At 32.8% G+C, this 17995-nt stretch overlaps 1 protein-coding gene across 1 annotated transcript; it reads left to right on the top strand.

The window, feature by feature from the left end:
* The first annotated feature begins 324 nt into the window (after positions 1–324).
* On the top strand, positions 325–4173 carry LOC137712747 (carotene epsilon-monooxygenase, chloroplastic). Its single transcript, XM_068451897.2, has 9 exons — positions 325–976; positions 1594–1890; positions 1993–2190; positions 2671–2772; positions 2873–3013; positions 3143–3250; positions 3363–3445; positions 3636–3798; positions 3910–4173. Exons 1-9 carry the CDS (start codon positions 497–499, stop codon positions 3985–3987), a joined length of 1650 nt encoding a protein of 549 aa, XP_068307998.2. The 5' UTR covers positions 325–496; the 3' UTR covers positions 3988–4173.
* Positions 4174–17995: the final 13822 nt, after the last annotated feature.

Below are 17995 nucleotides of genomic sequence, written 5' to 3'. Positions count from 1 at the left end.
AAATTCAAAACCATGTTTCTATTTAATTATCACAATGAAATTTCATTGTCTCTTATAGAACAAATGTTCGTCAATTTCTTTGAACTCAATTAGATACCGCAAATATTTTCAATTTGAGTATTATTTGTAAGTATGATCTATGAGGTGCAACTTGAAAAATAGATTGTTTGGATCGTCCTTTAAGGGATCCCCATTTTATATTTCAAAAAATTAGGATTAATTGTGAGTGAGTTAAACGACACAATGAAGTAGTTATTTTTGTTGATATCGATCTCATTATTTACGAAAGTTAAATTTAGGAACTTTCGCTTGTAACTAGGAAGAAAGAAAAGAATGCCGAACCGGTTCAAGCCAAAGATTTTCCTTTCTTCCTACCGAGACTAGCACAAGCAGGTGAGGCTGAGTTGGAGATATCGTTGGCTGCTACAAAGCCTACACTGAGTGAGTTTGGTTTTGTAGGGGTCGAACAGACTCTCTCCATTCACAGCAGCGATACATGGCTCACTCTCTCTCATCATTCTCCTCCTTCTCTCTCCACCCAATCCCTCCTCCCAAACGCGCCGCCCCATTCCACTCCATCTCCTCCCTCAGAGCCTCCATTGACAACAAGGAACCCACCACCACAAACTCCAAACCCAGCTCATGGGTCAGCCCAAATTGGCTCACTTCGCTCACTCGCTCCCTCACCATTTCCAAAAACGACGACTCCGGCATCCCCATCGCCAGCGCTCAGCTCGAGGACGTGTCGGAGCTTCTGGGTGGCGCTCTGTTTCTGCCGCTGTTCAAATGGATGAACGAGTATGGTCCGATTTACCGGCTCGCCGCCGGGCCGAGAAATTTCCTTGTGGTCAGTGACCCTGCCATTGCTAAGCACGTGCTTAGGAATTACGGGAAGTACGCGAAGGGACTTGTTGCTGAGGTCTCTGAGTTTTTGTTCGGCTCTGGTTTTGCAATCGCTGAAGGCCCGCTTTGGACGGTAATGCTATTCAGTTCCCTGTTTCGGAAGAAAAAAAAAACTTGGAAAATTGCTTAATTACAGACGTGGGTTTGTTGAGGAATGTAAGAATCCCATGTCGGAAAATTGACAAAATAAAATATACTATATAATGAATCGTGTTACTCCTAATTGCACCGAGGCCTTTTGTAACAGAACTCCGCGTTTATTGTGCTAGTAGGTGGTAAGATGCAAGTTGGTGACAATATCTGTGATTAGTAGTGAGCAGCTAATCTGTCTCTCTGAAATATGAAATCTTGACATGGTATAGTTTGCTCTGATATGGGTAGGGCTGTTTATATGCTTTGTGTTGTTCTTAGTTATAATTCAATATAGGTGGTGATTTCTTAGTAATGGATATGTTGATAAAGAAGAGCAGAATGTGTCTAGTGAGCTTTGATTTCTTGATCAAACCGAATTTTGCATTTCATTTGGGTGTTTGCCTTGCTCAACTTGTTTTGTTGAGCTACATGGAAATTTGAATTGTGATCTTAGTAATGCTTCTTGCATGTTTCATGGAAAGATGAAACCGGATATATAGTTCAGCAGGTTTTTCTTTTCTCCCATCTCATTTGGAGTGAATGTCTTATTCATAATAGGCGAGGCGCAGGGCTGTGGTGCCATCTCTTCATAGGAAGTACTTGTCCGTGATAGTAGATCGAGTATTTTGCAAATGTGCTGAGAGATTAGTGGAGAAGCTACAACGTGATGCACTTAATGGAACTGCTGTAAACATGGAGGACAGATTTTCTCAGTTAACTCTTGATGTTATAGGCCTGTCTTTGTTCAACTACAATTTCGATTCGCTAAATGCTTATAGCCCGGTTATTGAGTCTGTTTACACTGCATTGAAAGAGGCTGAGCTTCGCTCTACTGATATATTACCATATTGGAAGGCAAGCTCTCTCTCAAGTTTGCTAATCTTATGCTGCTGTATTTTTTCCTTTCAATTTGGAATGTGATCACAGTTAGTGATTTCTTTTATTTGGTTGTTGTAGGTTGATGTTTTGCGGAAGATAATCCCAAGACAAATAAAAGCTGAAAAAGCAGTTCAAGTGATCAGGAGTTCTGTTGAAGAACTTATAGCTAAGTGCAAAGAAATTGTGGAAGCTGAGGGCGAAAGAATTGATGAGGAAGAATATATAAATGACACTGATCCAAGCATCCTTCGCTTTTTGCTTGCAAGTAGAGAAGAGGTTGGCATATACTAGCGTTCAATAATAACTGTTCTCTTATCTTGTTAGCATCGACAGTTTGAAAGGTCCATTTTGGATAGGCATTTACACTACATTGACGGAATCAAGGTTAATGTTGAAAAAGGGAACACTATTTATTTTTTTCCAAAAGAGCATTGATCATACGTAATAACAGTGTTATGATAAATGATAGCGTATTATCTACATACGCGCATGTGGAAAATTCTCGTCTCACTTTTCTTCTACTGATATGCTTGATTTGAGATGGACTTTATAAGTATGTAAATGTTTGTACGAGAAAGACTACAGATGTTTCTCGTTATTCATTTTTTGAAGAATTATTAAGACTGAGTTAATGAGCCCAACAGTAATCCAAATCTTGTTCAATCATTAATGTTAGTTGTAAAGTAAAGACTCTGATTGCTATACTGTTTAGTTGTAAAAGTGAAGATTGAGGACTGAGGATGCAATACTTTTCAGGTATCAAGTGAGCAATTGCGAGATGATCTTTTGTCTATGTTGGTTGCTGGACATGAGACGACTGGTTCAGTGTTGACTTGGACGCTATATCTTCTAAGTAAGGTATCATTTCCTTCCGTGTTTCTCTCATTCCAATAGGTTGCTGAGGTACTGAGTGTACTCATTTTGTTTTTCATGTATTTGATTATTTTCATTATTGTAGAATCCCCACACCTTGGTGAAAGCACAAGAAGAAGTTGATAAAGTTTTACGAGGACAGCGTCCATCCTATGATGACATAAAGAACCTTAAGTACTTGACACGCTGCATAATGGAATCATTGCGTCTCTTCCCACATCCTCCTGTATGTTAAGTTCTCTCTTGTTTATGTTAACTGTAATACAATTAGGAAAATTTGAAAAAACAGTCAATTGTCCAAGTTTGTATCAACTCATGTTTGTTCTTGGTGGTTTCATTGCTCTAATTTATTTAGGTTTTGATAAGAAGAGCTCAAGTGGCTGACGTGCTCCCGGGAAATTACAAAGTCAATGCTGGTCAAGATATTATGATATCAGTATACAATATCCATCGTTCTTCAAAGGTACCATCTTATGTTAAGTTTTGAACAAACTTTCTTGTATTTTACGAATTTCACATTGTATTTTAGAAATTAAAAACGTATTTGGTGTGTATTTTTCCCATGGTTTTACAAGGTGTGGGAGAGAGCAGAAGAGTTTGTACCTGAAAGATTTGATCTTGAAGGCTCCGTACCTAATGAAACAAACACAGATTTCAGGTACTTATAATTTATGCCCTTTTCGGGATGTTGCAGTGCCTAAATAATCTCTGGACTTCTCATCGATAGCATTCTTTTCAAGAAACACATGCTTACAAACATTCAACCTAGATCTTGAATGGTTTCATTCTTTGCATTTACATAGCCCATTTGGCATAAAATTGTGGTTAAACAGAATTATCTACTGTAGGTTCATTCCATTCAGCGGAGGGCCACGGAAGTGTGTTGGTGATCAATTTGCTCTGCTGGAAGCGACTGTTGCTCTCACAATCTTTATTCAGAACCTGAACTTTGAGCTGCTCCCGGATCAGAAAATTAGCATGACAACCGGAGCAACAATTCACACCACAAATGTAATGTTTTCCAACTCACATGCAAGAACTTTATTACACATCCAAATCTGGATAAGAAATTTAGTTATGAAAGCGCAAATGGTCTCCTAACAGTTTGCTTCTTTGTTGCAGGGTTTGTACATGAAATTAAGCCAACGACAGGCAAAATCTGCATTCGCTACATCATCCTCGTCTTCGTCCGCCTCTTAGCATTCAGTTAATAAAAGAATGCATGTAAGCGGTGGGACAATCCCAGTGCCCCTTAGAAGTGTCAACAGTCTGTACAAGTATTTTACCGGAACAAAGTAGGGATGTTTATAGAGTTTTTTAGCGTGATTGTCGCACTTCAAAGAAGTAAATAGATGACACTACCGGGCACCAAATCGAGTTTCATAATTTTTATATGGTACGAAAATATATCTCCTCATCATTATTCTTTCCTAATTACAAATCTCAACAAGACGGGCACTCACTTTTGCTCCTGGGATTCTGTAAAAATGAGATAGATGTAAAAACGTACAGATAATCATATTTCCCTTAAATACTAAATGATTTATATTCCAATTAAAGACTAACTATTACACACACGTACAGTGTTGTAGAGTCTAATTTCCCTTTTTTAGAAAACTTCATTTTAGTCCCTAAATAAGATCAACTTTTCAATAATGTCATACTGAAGATTAAAAATTAAAAATAATCATTTGACTCGTGCCCACGTCAAATTATACAATCCATGGTGTCCTCTCCATAAGTAGTTCTAGGTGGATAGGTTTGATATGATTTTGAATTTTCGGTAGGCTTCTGCCAAGGTCCCCATGTTAGACCTGTATTGTAGGAGTGAATATTCACTCCTCTTCCGTTCCATAATTCTTGTAGCTTGTGGATTCACATAAGACGGAAACTCCTCAGGGTTTACAAAATGATTGAAATGCATCAGGTATTACAACAAGATGGATTAAATAAGTCCTCAGGTGGATTCAATCATAATTAGTACAAACGGTACCAGCTTTTTCATACTGAATCGTTTGGACCTACACTATATATGTAATTAATTGAAAGTGTGCCCAAATTGATTGTACCGAATCAAACGGATCTAAACAGCATAACATAAGTAATTGAATTCACAACCTAATTGACCGTACCGAATCAATTGGACCTAAACTACAGAACGTAGCTAAATGACCGTACCAAGTTAACCGTACCAAATAGATAGAACCTAATTGACGATACCTAAATGAAAAAAGAACCAACGTGTACAAAAACCTCCACAAAGGCATTTCAACAAACACATGGTGTGCATTGCAAATATAAATTCTTGCTAAAACAATGAAACTTTTCAGATCAATACATACAAACCATACCAACAAGCTATACAAGTATCAACTGGTGTGTTGGCTATAAGAGCTAAACACATTCTCCACACCATATAGCTTATGATTAAGACAAACTGTACAAACTGCTGTGTTGATTAAGACAAAATATATATATATATATATATTTTTTTTTTTTTTTTTTTTTTTTTTTATTTGACACAAGGATCCCATGCGTACGATCTCATGAGATGGGAATATAGTTTTCATTTTGATTTGCTAGAAACCCAAGTTTTTTCCATTGAAAACTTGTGCTGGAAGCTCAGCATCACTCAATTCAGCCATGTTAGAATTGTAATTGAATAACCCAGAGTTTTCAGAAACCCAGATTTGGTACGACGAAGATCGAATCGATTCGAGTTCTCCAGCCACCAAGAATAACAGATTCACGCCAATGTAGATGATTGTAACCTGGCTCTAATGCCATGTTAGAGTTTGATAAATTTGTATATTGATTTCTTTTCTGAGATCAAGAAGAAGAATGAGCTCAGCAACTCTAAATTAATTCCTTATGTCTCTAAACGCCGTTGTTCGACTTAAATTTTATGAGTGGTGACTTATTTAACTATATTTAGATGCATGAATGAGTCTATTCATACTCTATATTCTAAATACTTATAGTTCAGACGGAGTCCATTTATTTCTTATGTTAGTCCCCGCCAAATTAATTATATGTAACAAACGCACCCTTAGAGTTACAAATGTCTAAAACGGAGCCGATATTTCTATTGTTTGGCTAGGGTTCATTAAAAAACAGTTGCATATATACTACCCCTTATTTGAGGAATTGATGACTCTACTATATTGCTGTGTTTGGAATAGAGTTTTTTATTGGAAGGATTACATGCTAGTCATAGGTTTAACTAGTAATCGGGCTTCTATGAGACTGTTTTACGTAAGAAGAAATTATCTTCGTAAATGTTTATGTTAGAAGTGCTTTTAACGTAAAGATGTAGAAATTTATTTGTCAAGTGTTTAATAGAGAATCACTTGTAAAGAAGCACTTCGTAGGTATTTCTCTACAGTGTTTTTACAACCTAGAAGGGCTTTAACGATGTACAAGTGCTTTTATATTTTAATGTCAAACGCATTAAGAAAGTGATTGTAGTTTAGAAAACACTTTTAGCTCTTATAAAAGTAATCTCAAATGCACACTACTAATATGTTTTTTTCTTTTTTGTAAGTTTATTTATGGTCCAAAATTCAAAAGCAAAAATGTTAGTGGGTTTGTGGAAATAATGGAGAACTGTTACAAAGCACTTCCGGTAGGACGGAAGCTGATAGCTTGTGAGCTGGGGTTGCCGGAGAAAGTCATCGGACCCGTGCGCTCCTAGAAAACGACATATTCGTGATGACCATCTATAGGGCGAAGGGCAAGAATAGGACTGATGAACTCCGGCAGCTCGGTCTCTCTGCTGGCTTCTCTCATTTCAGACCATTCTACATGGATTATTTCTACACCGTCTTAGAGTTCCAAAAGTGAAGTTTCTTTTGGCTTATATTCAACTTTGTTGTGCTTCTTTTGATTAAGATTTGGACTTGTAAAACTTGTGGGGTTAGACAATTCAATCCAAACTTTCACCGAATTTTTTTTCTTTCAAATCAGCAATCTTTCCTTAGTGTACGTAGCACTAAGTAGTAAAACAAATGAATAGCTGAGGTCGAAGGTAGAAGATTTAATAGTTGTGAATATTAAACCTAATAGCTAAAGATGTTGGTGACAAAAATCAAGGTTCGAATTATGTCCACGCGTGATTTGCCCCAAGTGTTTATTTCCGTCTCAGTGCCAAGGAAAGGCTTGAAAGAAAGTATGAAAATAGGCGTGGCGCTGTTGGGGGCCTCCAACAGACAGTGTTTTATTGGAGTTTTTGAGTAGAAATCACAATCTAGCTCATTGTCCCACATTAGTCACCATAAAAAATTACTTTATAACACTCTCTATCTCTTACCAACTAAGCAAAATTGGGCTTAAATCTTGAGTTTGGGGTGGATAATTAATATCAAAAAGTGGGCATTGGCCCTCGAGGCTCTCGGTGACAATGAATGTATAAGTAATTATCAAAAAATGGGCCTTTGGTTTTAATCACTTCATAACTGAAAACACAACTACAATTCTTTAAAAAAAATGTATGGGCTATGATCTAATCTACATAACTAAGTGAACTGGAAATAAAATCCACTTGAAATGTAAGAACGAAGAAAGTAACAAAAATTCAAATCATCTAAGGAAGGACACTAGTGAAAGAAAGTAACAGCTTTGATATGGGGCTGAATCAAGTAGGGAGGTGACTGGTCAGTTGGAATTATCGTCAACTTGAATCATACTATGAGGTAGCAGAGCTAGTAACATTTTAAATCTTAGGGATCATAAGAGAAGAAGCTTTGAAGAAATGTTAGTACATATCTATGGTAATTGGCATTTTCCTAGCCTAAGCCGTTGTCTAAGTTGAGTCTTAGATGTTAGAATTGGTTCTACTCAAGTTGCTAAAAATCAAACCCAACCCCGTAATCGTAGTTCTACGATAACTAAGTCACTATCTCAAGTTTAGGACGGTAAGTGAGACTTAGAGACTTTCATGCATTCTTAGGTGGTTTAAATACATACAAATGATTTTCTACATATGCAAGACTGAACTGTCATTTAGTTATATGGTATCTGCAAAGTAATTGGGCTTTATTTGAATTAAGCTAATTAAGTTATATTATATAATTCTATTAACTTTCCTATTATGGCCTAGAATTTAGTTGTGAGTCAATATATAGTTGACTAGTTGCAAGTGGCCTTTTACTACAGTGGTGGAAAGATATTGAGCCCTTGCATGATGACGTGTGTTCAAATCTTGTCGGTAACTAATCTAACAAAATCTATCGTAAAAATATAATTGACTAGTTAACGCTTTAGAAATGATGCCCATCTATTCTTCTGCCAATAAACTTTGAAAGGCTTCACGAATTAAGGATCATACAAAGCTTGTCAACCTCGAAAGGTGGGTGAAGGCACTTGAAGGACATTGTCTCTAGTTTTGAGAACACATGATCATGATGAGACGTCTGTTCAGACCCCAGCAAGAGCTGCTGATCTGAACTCATGAGTTAAGCGCCGCCGCCCCACTCCCAAAACATCACGAGTCTAGGAAAACTCAAAGACCCTCTGAAAAGTCAAGGTTCAATGGAAGCCCAGTGCTCAATGTCAACTGCATCTATGTAGAATAAGAATACTTAGGTAAGACCGGAAACAAAAGAAAGGCAGAATGTAACAAGCCTTGGATAGGGATTTGGAAGATGTCCACTCCTCCCACGACGATGCCTCAGTCATCAAGGTTCAGATCTCCAATGCAATGGTCAGTCGTGTCTTGGTGGACAACAGGTATGGGGTTAACGTCCTTTTAGACCATCTGTAATGGTTTGGCTAAAAGCAAAATATTTTAGCCCGAAAAATTTAGCTTTTAGCCCAGAAACAGTTTTTCTACTCCAACCGTTCTAGCCTAAAATTTTAGTCCGGGATTATTAAAGAATGAACTTAGGCTATTTTTTTTGTTAAATTAATTTTTTTTTAAAAATAAATATGTAGACTATCGTAAATTAATTTTATGAACATTTTAATCTAAAAAAATTTAAATTCAGATAAATATTGGGTGAAGTCCACTTCGATTTCTGGGCTAAATTTTAGGGGGAATTTGGCCTTGGTTTAGCATTTAGCGTTTAGCCCAAATTTTCCCCTTGGGTTGGAGTGGGTTTGGGAGGAAATTTTGGAGAGTAATTTAGCTTTTAGCCCACCGTTGGAGTTGTCTTAAAGACGCAATTGAAAAGGATAGGAATCCTAGACAACATCAATAAGAGTAAAACCACTCTCCATAAAAAATATAAAAAATAAAAAAAAAAAGAGTGACGTTGGTGGTTCAGGCAGAATCGTAAATTTGAAATTAGTTATTGTAACAACTGTCTTTTTCTTTACGAACGTTTTAATGCAAAAAAACATTCAAATTCCCCAAAAAAAAAAAGTTAGGAATATTTTAAGAACTACACACAAATAGATAGGTATTTATAAAGTTTTGATATTGAATTTGATTTGGATTAATTAATAACATTATTATGATCATTTAATTGAATTTGAGTCGTTAAATTTTTTTTTTATTACTGTTAAAATTAATTAATTAATTAGATTTGAATCGTTGAATTCTAAAAATAACCGAATATGAGACAGTTGAAGAATAAAAAGGGTCATGAAATCACATTCGCACATTGCCGTCTTATTATGTGCTGCGCCGCACTGGATAATCCTGCGCAGTAAAAATGACACGCCGGCCCTGTTGTCGCCCATTTGACATGGTTCTGCTACCGCGATGGGCCCCATTTCACCCAAAATCCTATCCGGCGAAGATGAATACCCAATTACCCATGCCAATCCAAAAGAATTGCTTTTCCCTTCCTCAAAATTAGGCCTGGCAATTTCTGACACGACCCGATAACCCGACACGACACGACACGAAATTAACAGGTGTTTAGGTCGACACGATAACGAATCGGGTCGTTATCGGGTAACCCGATAAGCACCTGTTAAGATAACGGGTTGGTTCGGGTATACACGTGGGTAACACGATACACGATAAGCAGAATATTATTTTTATAATTTTATAACCCTAAAAAAATACTGTAATAATTATACACATTAATTTTACAATTTTATACCCCTAAAAATTATAATAAATATATATATATATATATATTAAATTAACTATAAAATTTATAATAATTATAATAATTATACCCCCAAAATATTAAGTCTATCTATAATAATTATATATATATATATATATATATTAAATTTTATAAAAACTATAATAATTATTAATTAATAATTTAATATGCATGATGCATTGCATGATTTTGCATCCATTGAAATTTGATGTGATTTCTTTACATTTAAATTTCAATAATCAATTTCTTGCCGTTGCCAACTTGCCGCCCTTTTTGAAAAAAAAATGGAGGGAAAATGAAAATGTTAAGAAAAGTTGAAAATAAAACAAAAAAGTGAGGGAATTAGGGAAAGATATTGGAGGGAAAAGTGAAAATGATAAGAAAAAGTTGAAAAGGAAACAAAAAAGAGAGGGAAAAATGAAAATTAATAGAAGTGGTGAGAAATTTTTTTTTTTTTTTTTTTTAAGTTATTAAGTTTTTATCACACACATGACTGTCATCACATATCTCACTATTTTTATAATGACACACGTGACACGTGATGCACGTACTATTCCGTGAACCAGTCAATTATAATTTATACAAACAAAATAAATAGATTTAAATCTACTTAATAAATATATATATACACACACACACACGGAACTTGATTGATGGCATACGAATTCTCCAAAACTAATTTCAACGATCCCAACCGTCAAACTTGTTTGTATATGCTTTGAGATCACATCAACAAAAAATCACAAAAAATAAACATTCAGAGATCAAGTAACGGAACAAAGCTTTTCAACGGTTATAAACGAAAAATCACGATTTAACGGTTATTTTAACTCCGATTTTGATGATTTTTTATAACTACACTCCTTGACCCTATATGAATACAATGAATGAATTCGATCTTCAATTTAAAATATTTACACAAGTGGATACCACAAAATCTTATGTTAAACTTAATGATAGTATAAATAAACTCTAAGTGTTAGTCAATCTATCGTTTTACGAATTCTCCAAAACTAATTTCAACGATCCAAACATCCAAAATTGTTTGTATATGCTTGGAGATCACATCCGCAAAAAATCACAAAAAAAAAACATTCAGAGATCAAGTAACGGGACAAAGCTTTTCAACGGTTATAAACGAAAAATCACGATTTAACGGTTATTTTAACTCCGATTTTGATGATTTTTTATAACTACACTCCTTGACCCTATATGAATACAATGAATGACTTCGATCTTCAATTTAAAATATTTACACAAGTGGATACCACAAAATCTTATGTTATACTTAATGAAAGTATAAATAAACTCCAAGTGTTAGTCAATCTATCGTTTTACGAATTCTCCAAAACTAATTTCAACGATCCAAACCGTCAAAATTGTTTGTATATGCTTGAAGATCACATCAGAAAAAAATCACAAAAAAAAAAATATTCAGAGATCAAGTAACGGGACAAAGCTTTTCAACGGTTATAAACGAAAAATCACGATTTAACGGTTATTTTAACTCCGATTTTGATGATTTTTTATAACTACACTCATTGACCCTATATGAATACAATGAATGAATTCGATCTTCAATTTAAAATATTTACACAAGTGGATACCACAAAATATTATGTTATACTTAATGAAAGTATAAATAAACTCTAAGTGTTAGTCAATCTATCGTTTTACGAATTCTCCAAAACTAATTTCAATGATCCAAACCGTCAAAATTGTTTGTATATGCTTGGAGATCACATCAGCAAAAAATCACAAAAAAAAAAAATTCAAAGATCAAGTAACGGGACAAAGCTTTTCAACGGTTATAAACGAAAAATCACGATTTAACGGTTATTTTAACTCCGATTTTGATGATTTTTTATAACTACACTCCTTGACCCTATATGAATACAATGAATGAATTCGATCTTCAATTTAAAATATTTACACAAGTGGATACCACAAAATCTTATGTTATACATAATAAAAGTATAAATAAACTCTAAGTGTTAGTCAATCTATCGTTTTACGAATTCTCCAAAACTAATTTCAACGATCCAAAGCGTCAAAATTGTTTGTATATGCTTGGAGAACACAGCAGCAAAAAAATCACAAAAAAAAAAACATTCAGAGATCAAGTAATGGGACAAAACTTTTCAACGGTTATAAACGAAAAATCACGATTTAACGGTTATTTTAACTCCGATTTTGATGATTTTTTATAACTACACTCCTTGACCCTATATGAATACAATGAATGAATTCGATCTTCAATTTAAAATATTTACACAAGTGGATACCACAAAATCTTATGTTATACTTAATGAAAGTATAAATAAATTATAAGTGTTAGTCAATCTATCGTTTTACGAATTCTCCAAAACTAATTTCAACTATCCAAACCATCAAAATTGTTTGTATGTGCTTCGAGATCACATCAGCAAAAAATCACAAAAAAAAAACATTCAAAGATCAAGTAACGGGACATAACTTTTCAACGGTTATAAACGAAAAATCACGATTTAACGGATATTTTAACTCCGATTTTAATGATTTTTTATAACTACACTCCTTGACCCTATATGAATACAATGAATGAATTTGATCTTCAATTTAAAATATTTACACAAGTGGATACCACAAAATCTTATGTTATACTTAATAAAAGTATAAATAAACTCTAAGTGTTAGTCAATCTATCGTTTTACGAATTCTCCAAAAGTAATTTCAACGATCCAAACCGTCAAAATTGTTTGTACATGCTTGGAGATCACATCAACAAAAAATCACAAAAAAAAAACATTCAGAGATCAAGTAACGGGACAAAGCTTTTCAACGGTTATAAACGAAAAATCACGATTTAACGGTTATTTTAACTCCGATTTTGATGATTTTTTATAACTACACTCCTTGACCCTATATGAATACAATGAATGAATTCGATCTTCACTTTAAAATATTTACACAAGTGGATACCACAAAATCTTATGTTATACTTAATGAAAGTATAAATAAACTCTAAGTGTTAGTCAATCTATCATTTTATGAATTCTCCAAAACTAATTTCAACGATCCAAACCGTCAAAATTGTTTGTATATGCTTGGAGATCACATCAGCAAAAAATCACAAAAAAATAAACATTCAACAATCAAGTAACGGTTCAAAGCTTTTCAACGGTTATAAACGAAAAATCACGATTTAACGGTTATTTTAACTCCGATTTTGATGATTTTTTATAACTACACTCCTTGACCCTATATGAATACAATGAATGAATTCGATCTTCAATTTAAAATATTTACACAAGTGGATACCACAAAATCTTATGTTATACTTAATAAAAGTATAAATAAACTCTAAGTGTTAGTCAATCTATCGTTTTACGAATTCTCCAAAACTAATTTCAACGATCCAAAGCGTCAAAATTGTTTGTATATGCTTGGAGATCACATCAGCAAAAAATGACAAAAAAAAAACATTCAGAGATCAAGTAACGGGACAAAACTTTTCAACGGTTATAAACGAAAAATCACGATTTAACGGTTATTTTAACTCCGATTTTGATGATTTTTTATAACTACACTCATTGACCCTATATGAATACAATGAATGAATTCGATCTTCAGTTTAAAATATTTACACAAGTGGATACCACAAAATCTTATGTTATACTTAATGAAAGTATAAATAAACTCTAAGTGTTAGTCAATCTATCGTTTTACGAATTCTCCAAAAGTAATTTCAACGATCCAAACGGTCAAAATTGTTTGTATATGCTTGGAGATCACATCAGCAAAAAATCACAAAAAAAAACATTCAGAGATCAAGTAACGGGACAAAGCTTTTCAACGGTTATAAACGAAAAATCACGATTTAACGGTTGTTTTAACTCCGATTTTGATGATTTTTTATAACTACACTCCTTGACCCTATATGAATACAATGAATGAATTCGATCTTCAATTTAAAATTTGTGCACAAGTGGATACCACAAAATCTTATGTTATACTTAATGAAAGTATAAATAAACTCTAAGTGTTAGTCAATCTATCGTTTTACGAATTCTCCAAAACTAATTTCAACGATCCAAACCGTCAAAATTGTTTGTATATGCTTGGAGAACACAGCAGCAAAAAAATCACAAAAAAAAAAACATTCAGAGATCAAGTAACGGGACAAAACTTTTCAACGGTTATAAACGAAAAATCACGATTTAACGGTTATTTTAACTCCGATTTTGATGATTTTTTATAACTACACTCCTTGACCCAATATGAATACAATGAATGAATTCGATCTTCAATTTAAAATATTTACACAAGTGGATACCACAAAATCTTATGTTATACTTAATGAAAGTATAAATAAATTATAAGTGTTAGTCAATCTATCGTTTTACGAATTCTCCAAAACTAATTTCAACGATTCAAACCATCAAAATTGTTTGTATGTGCTTCAAGATCACATCAGCAAAAAATCACAAAAAAAAAACATTCAAAGATCAAGTAACGGGACATAACTTTTCAACGGTTATAAACGAAAAATCACGATTTAACGGATATTTTAACTCCGATTTTAATGATTTTTTATAACTACACTCCTTAACCCTATATGAATACAATGAATGAATTTGATCTTCAATTTAAAATATTTACACAAGTGGATACCACAAAATCTTATGTTATACTTAATAAAAGTATAAATAAACTCTAAGTGTTAGTCAATCTATCGTTTTACGAATTCTCCAAAAGTAATTTCAACGATCCAAACCGTCAAAATTGTTTGTACGTGCTTGGAGATCACATCAACAAAAAATCACAAAAAAAAAACATTCAGAGATCAAGTAACGGGACAAAGCTTTTCAACGGTTATAAACGAAAAATCACGATTTAACGGTTATTTTAACTCCGATTTTGATGATTTTTTATAACTACACTCCTTGACCCTATATGAATACAATGATTGAATTCGATCTTCACTTTAAAATATTTACACAAGTGGATACCACAAAATCTTATGTTATACTTAATGAAAGTATAAATAAACTCTAAGTGTTAGTCAATCTATCATTTTATGAATTCTCCAAAACTAATTTCAACGATCCAAACCGTCAAAATTGTTTGTATATGCTTGGAGATCACATCAGCAAAAAATCACAAAAAAATAAACATTCAACGATCAAGTAACGGTTCAAAGCTTTTCAACGGTTATAAACGAAAAATCACGATTTAACGGTTATTTTAACTCCGATTTTGATGATTTTTTATAACTACACTCCTTGACCCTATATGAATACAATGAATGAATTCGATCTTCAATTTAAAATATTTACACAAGTGGATACCACAAAATCTTATGTTATACTTAATAAAAGTATAAATAAACTCTAAGTGTTAGTCAATCTATCGTTTTACGAATTCTCCAAAACTAATTTCAACGATCCAAAGCGTCAAAATTGTTTGTATATGCTTGGAGATCACATCAGCAAAAAATCACAAAAAAAAAAACATTCAAAGATCAAGTAACGGGACAAAGCTTTTCAACGGTTATAAACGAAAAATCACGATTTAATGGTTATTTTAACTCCGATTTTGATGATTTTTTATAACTACACTCATTGACCCTATATGAATACAATGAATGAATTCGATCTTCAGTTTAAAATATTTACACAAGTGGATACCACAAAATCTTATGTTATACTTAATGAAAGTATAAATAAACTCTAAGTGTTAGTCAATCTATCGTTTTACGAATTCTCCAAAACTAATTTCAACGATCCAAACCATCAAAATTGTTTGTATATGCTTGGAGATCACATCAGCAAAAAATCACAAAAAAAAAACATTCAGAGATCAAGTAACGGGACAAAGCTTTTCAACGGTTATAAACGAAAAATCACGATTTAACGGTTATTTTAACTCCGATTTTGATGATTTTTTATAACTACACTCCTTGACCCTATATGAATACAATGAATGAATTCGATCTTCAATTTAAAATATTTACACAAGTGGATACCACAAAATCTTATGTTATACTTAATAAAAGTATAAATAAACTCTAAGTGTTAGTCAATCTATCGTTTTACGAATTCTCCAAAACTAATTTCAACGATCCAAAAGCGTCAAAATTGTTTGTATATGCTTGGAGATCACATCAGCAAAAAATGACAAAAAAAAAACATTCAGAGATCAAGTAACGGGACAAAACTTTTCAACGGTTATAAACGAAAAATCACGATTTAACGGTTATTTTAACTCCGATTTTGATGATTTTTTATAACTACACTCCTTGACCCTATATGAATACAATGAATGAATTCGATCTTCAATTTAAAATATTTACACAAGTGGATACCACAAAATCTTATGTTATACTTAATGAAAGTATAAATAAATTCTAAGTGTTAGTCGATCTATCGTTTTACGCATTCTCCAAAACTAATTTCAACGATCCAAACCATCAAAATTGTTTGTATGTGCTTCGAGATCACATCAGCAAAAAATCACAAAAAAAAAAACATTCAAACATCAAGTAACGGGACATAACTTTTCAACGGTTATAAACGAAAAATCACGATTTAACGGTTATTTTAACTCCGATTTTAATGATTTTTTATAACTACACTCCTTGACCCTATATGAATACAATGAATGAATTCGATCTTCAATTTAAAATATTTACACAAGTGGATACCTATAAATCTTATGTTATACTTAATGAAAGTATAAATAAACTCTAAGTGTTAGTGAATCTATCATTTTACAAATTCTCCAAAACTAATTTCAACGATCCAAACCGTCAAAATTGTTTGTATATGCTTGGAGATCACATCAGCAAAAAATCACAAAAAAAAAAACATTCAAAGATCAAGTAACGGTTCAAAGCTTTTCAACGGTTATAAACGAAAAATCACGATTTAACGGTTATTTTAACTCCGATTTTGATGATTTTTTATAACTACACTCCTTGACCCTATATGAATACAATGAATGAATTCGATCTTCAATTTAAAATATTTACACAAGTGGATACCACAAAATCTTATGTTATACTTAATAAAAGTATAAATAAACTCTAAGTGTTAGTCAATCTATCGTTTTACGAATTCTCCAAAACTAATTTCAACGATCCAAAGCGTCAAAATTGTTTGTATATACTTGGAGATCACATCAGCAAAAAATCACAAAAAATAAAACATTCACAGATCAAGTAACGGGACAAAGCTTTTCAACGGTTATAAACGAAAAATCACGATTTAATGGTTATTTTAACTCCGATTTTGATGATTTTTTATAACTACACTCCTTGACCCTATATGAATACAATGAATGAATTTGATCTTCAATTTAAAATATTTACACAAGTGGATACCACAAAATCTTATGTTATACTTAATAAAAGTATAAATAAACTCTAAGTGTTAGTCAATCTATCGTTTTACGAATTCTCCAAAACTAATTTCAACGATCCAAACGGTCAAAATTGTTTGTATATATGGATATCACATCAGCAAAAAATCACAAAAAAAAAATATTCAGAGATCAAGTAACGGGACAAAGCTTTTCAACGGTTATAAACGAAAAATCACGATTTAACGGTTATTTTAACTCCGATTTTGATGATTTTTTATAACTACACTCCTTGACTCTATATGAATACAATGAATGAATTCGATCTTCAATTTAAAATATTTACACAAGTGGATACCACAAAATCTTATGTTATACTTAATAAAAGTATAAATAAACTCTAAGTCTTAGTCAATCTATCGTTTTACGAATTCTCCAAAACTAATTTCAACGATCCAAACGGTCAAAATTGTTTGTATATGCTTGGAGATCACATCAGCAAAAAATCACAAAAAAAAAAACATTCAAAGATCAAGTAACGGGACAAAGCTTTTCAACGGTTATAAACGAAAAATCACGATTTAACGGTTATTTTAACTCCGATTTTGATGATTTTTTATAACTACACTCCTTGACCCTATATGAATACAATGAATGAATTCGTTCTTCAATTTAAAATATTTACACAAGTGGATACCACAAAATCTTATGTTATACTTAATAAAAGTATAAATAAACTCTAAGTGTTAGTCAATCTATCGTTTTACGAATTCTCCAAAACTAATTTTAACGATCCAAACCGTCAAAAT

The sequence above is a fragment of the Pyrus communis genome, chromosome 14 (assembly GCF_041283825.1).
Source record: "Pyrus communis isolate YQ-2024b chromosome 14, ASM4128382v1, whole genome shotgun sequence".
Classification (NCBI taxonomy): Eukaryota; Viridiplantae; Streptophyta; class Magnoliopsida; order Rosales; family Rosaceae; genus Pyrus; species Pyrus communis.
Note: the sequence above shows the minus strand (reverse complement) of the source record. Positions and strands in the feature narration are given on the sequence as shown.

Excerpts from the sequence above, each read along its gene's own strand:
- LOC137712747 (XM_068451897.2), top strand. The coding sequence starts at position 497 with ATGGCTCACTCTCTCTCATCATTCTCCTCCTTCTCTCTCCACCCAATC. Across the intron at positions 2,191-2,670 it reads TGCTTGCAAGTAGAGAAGAG|GTATCAAGTGAGCAATTGCG; the intron begins GTTGGCATATAC and ends AATACTTTTCAG. Across the intron at positions 3,446-3,635 it reads GAAACAAACACAGATTTCAG|GTTCATTCCATTCAGCGGAG; the intron begins GTACTTATAATT and ends TATCTACTGTAG.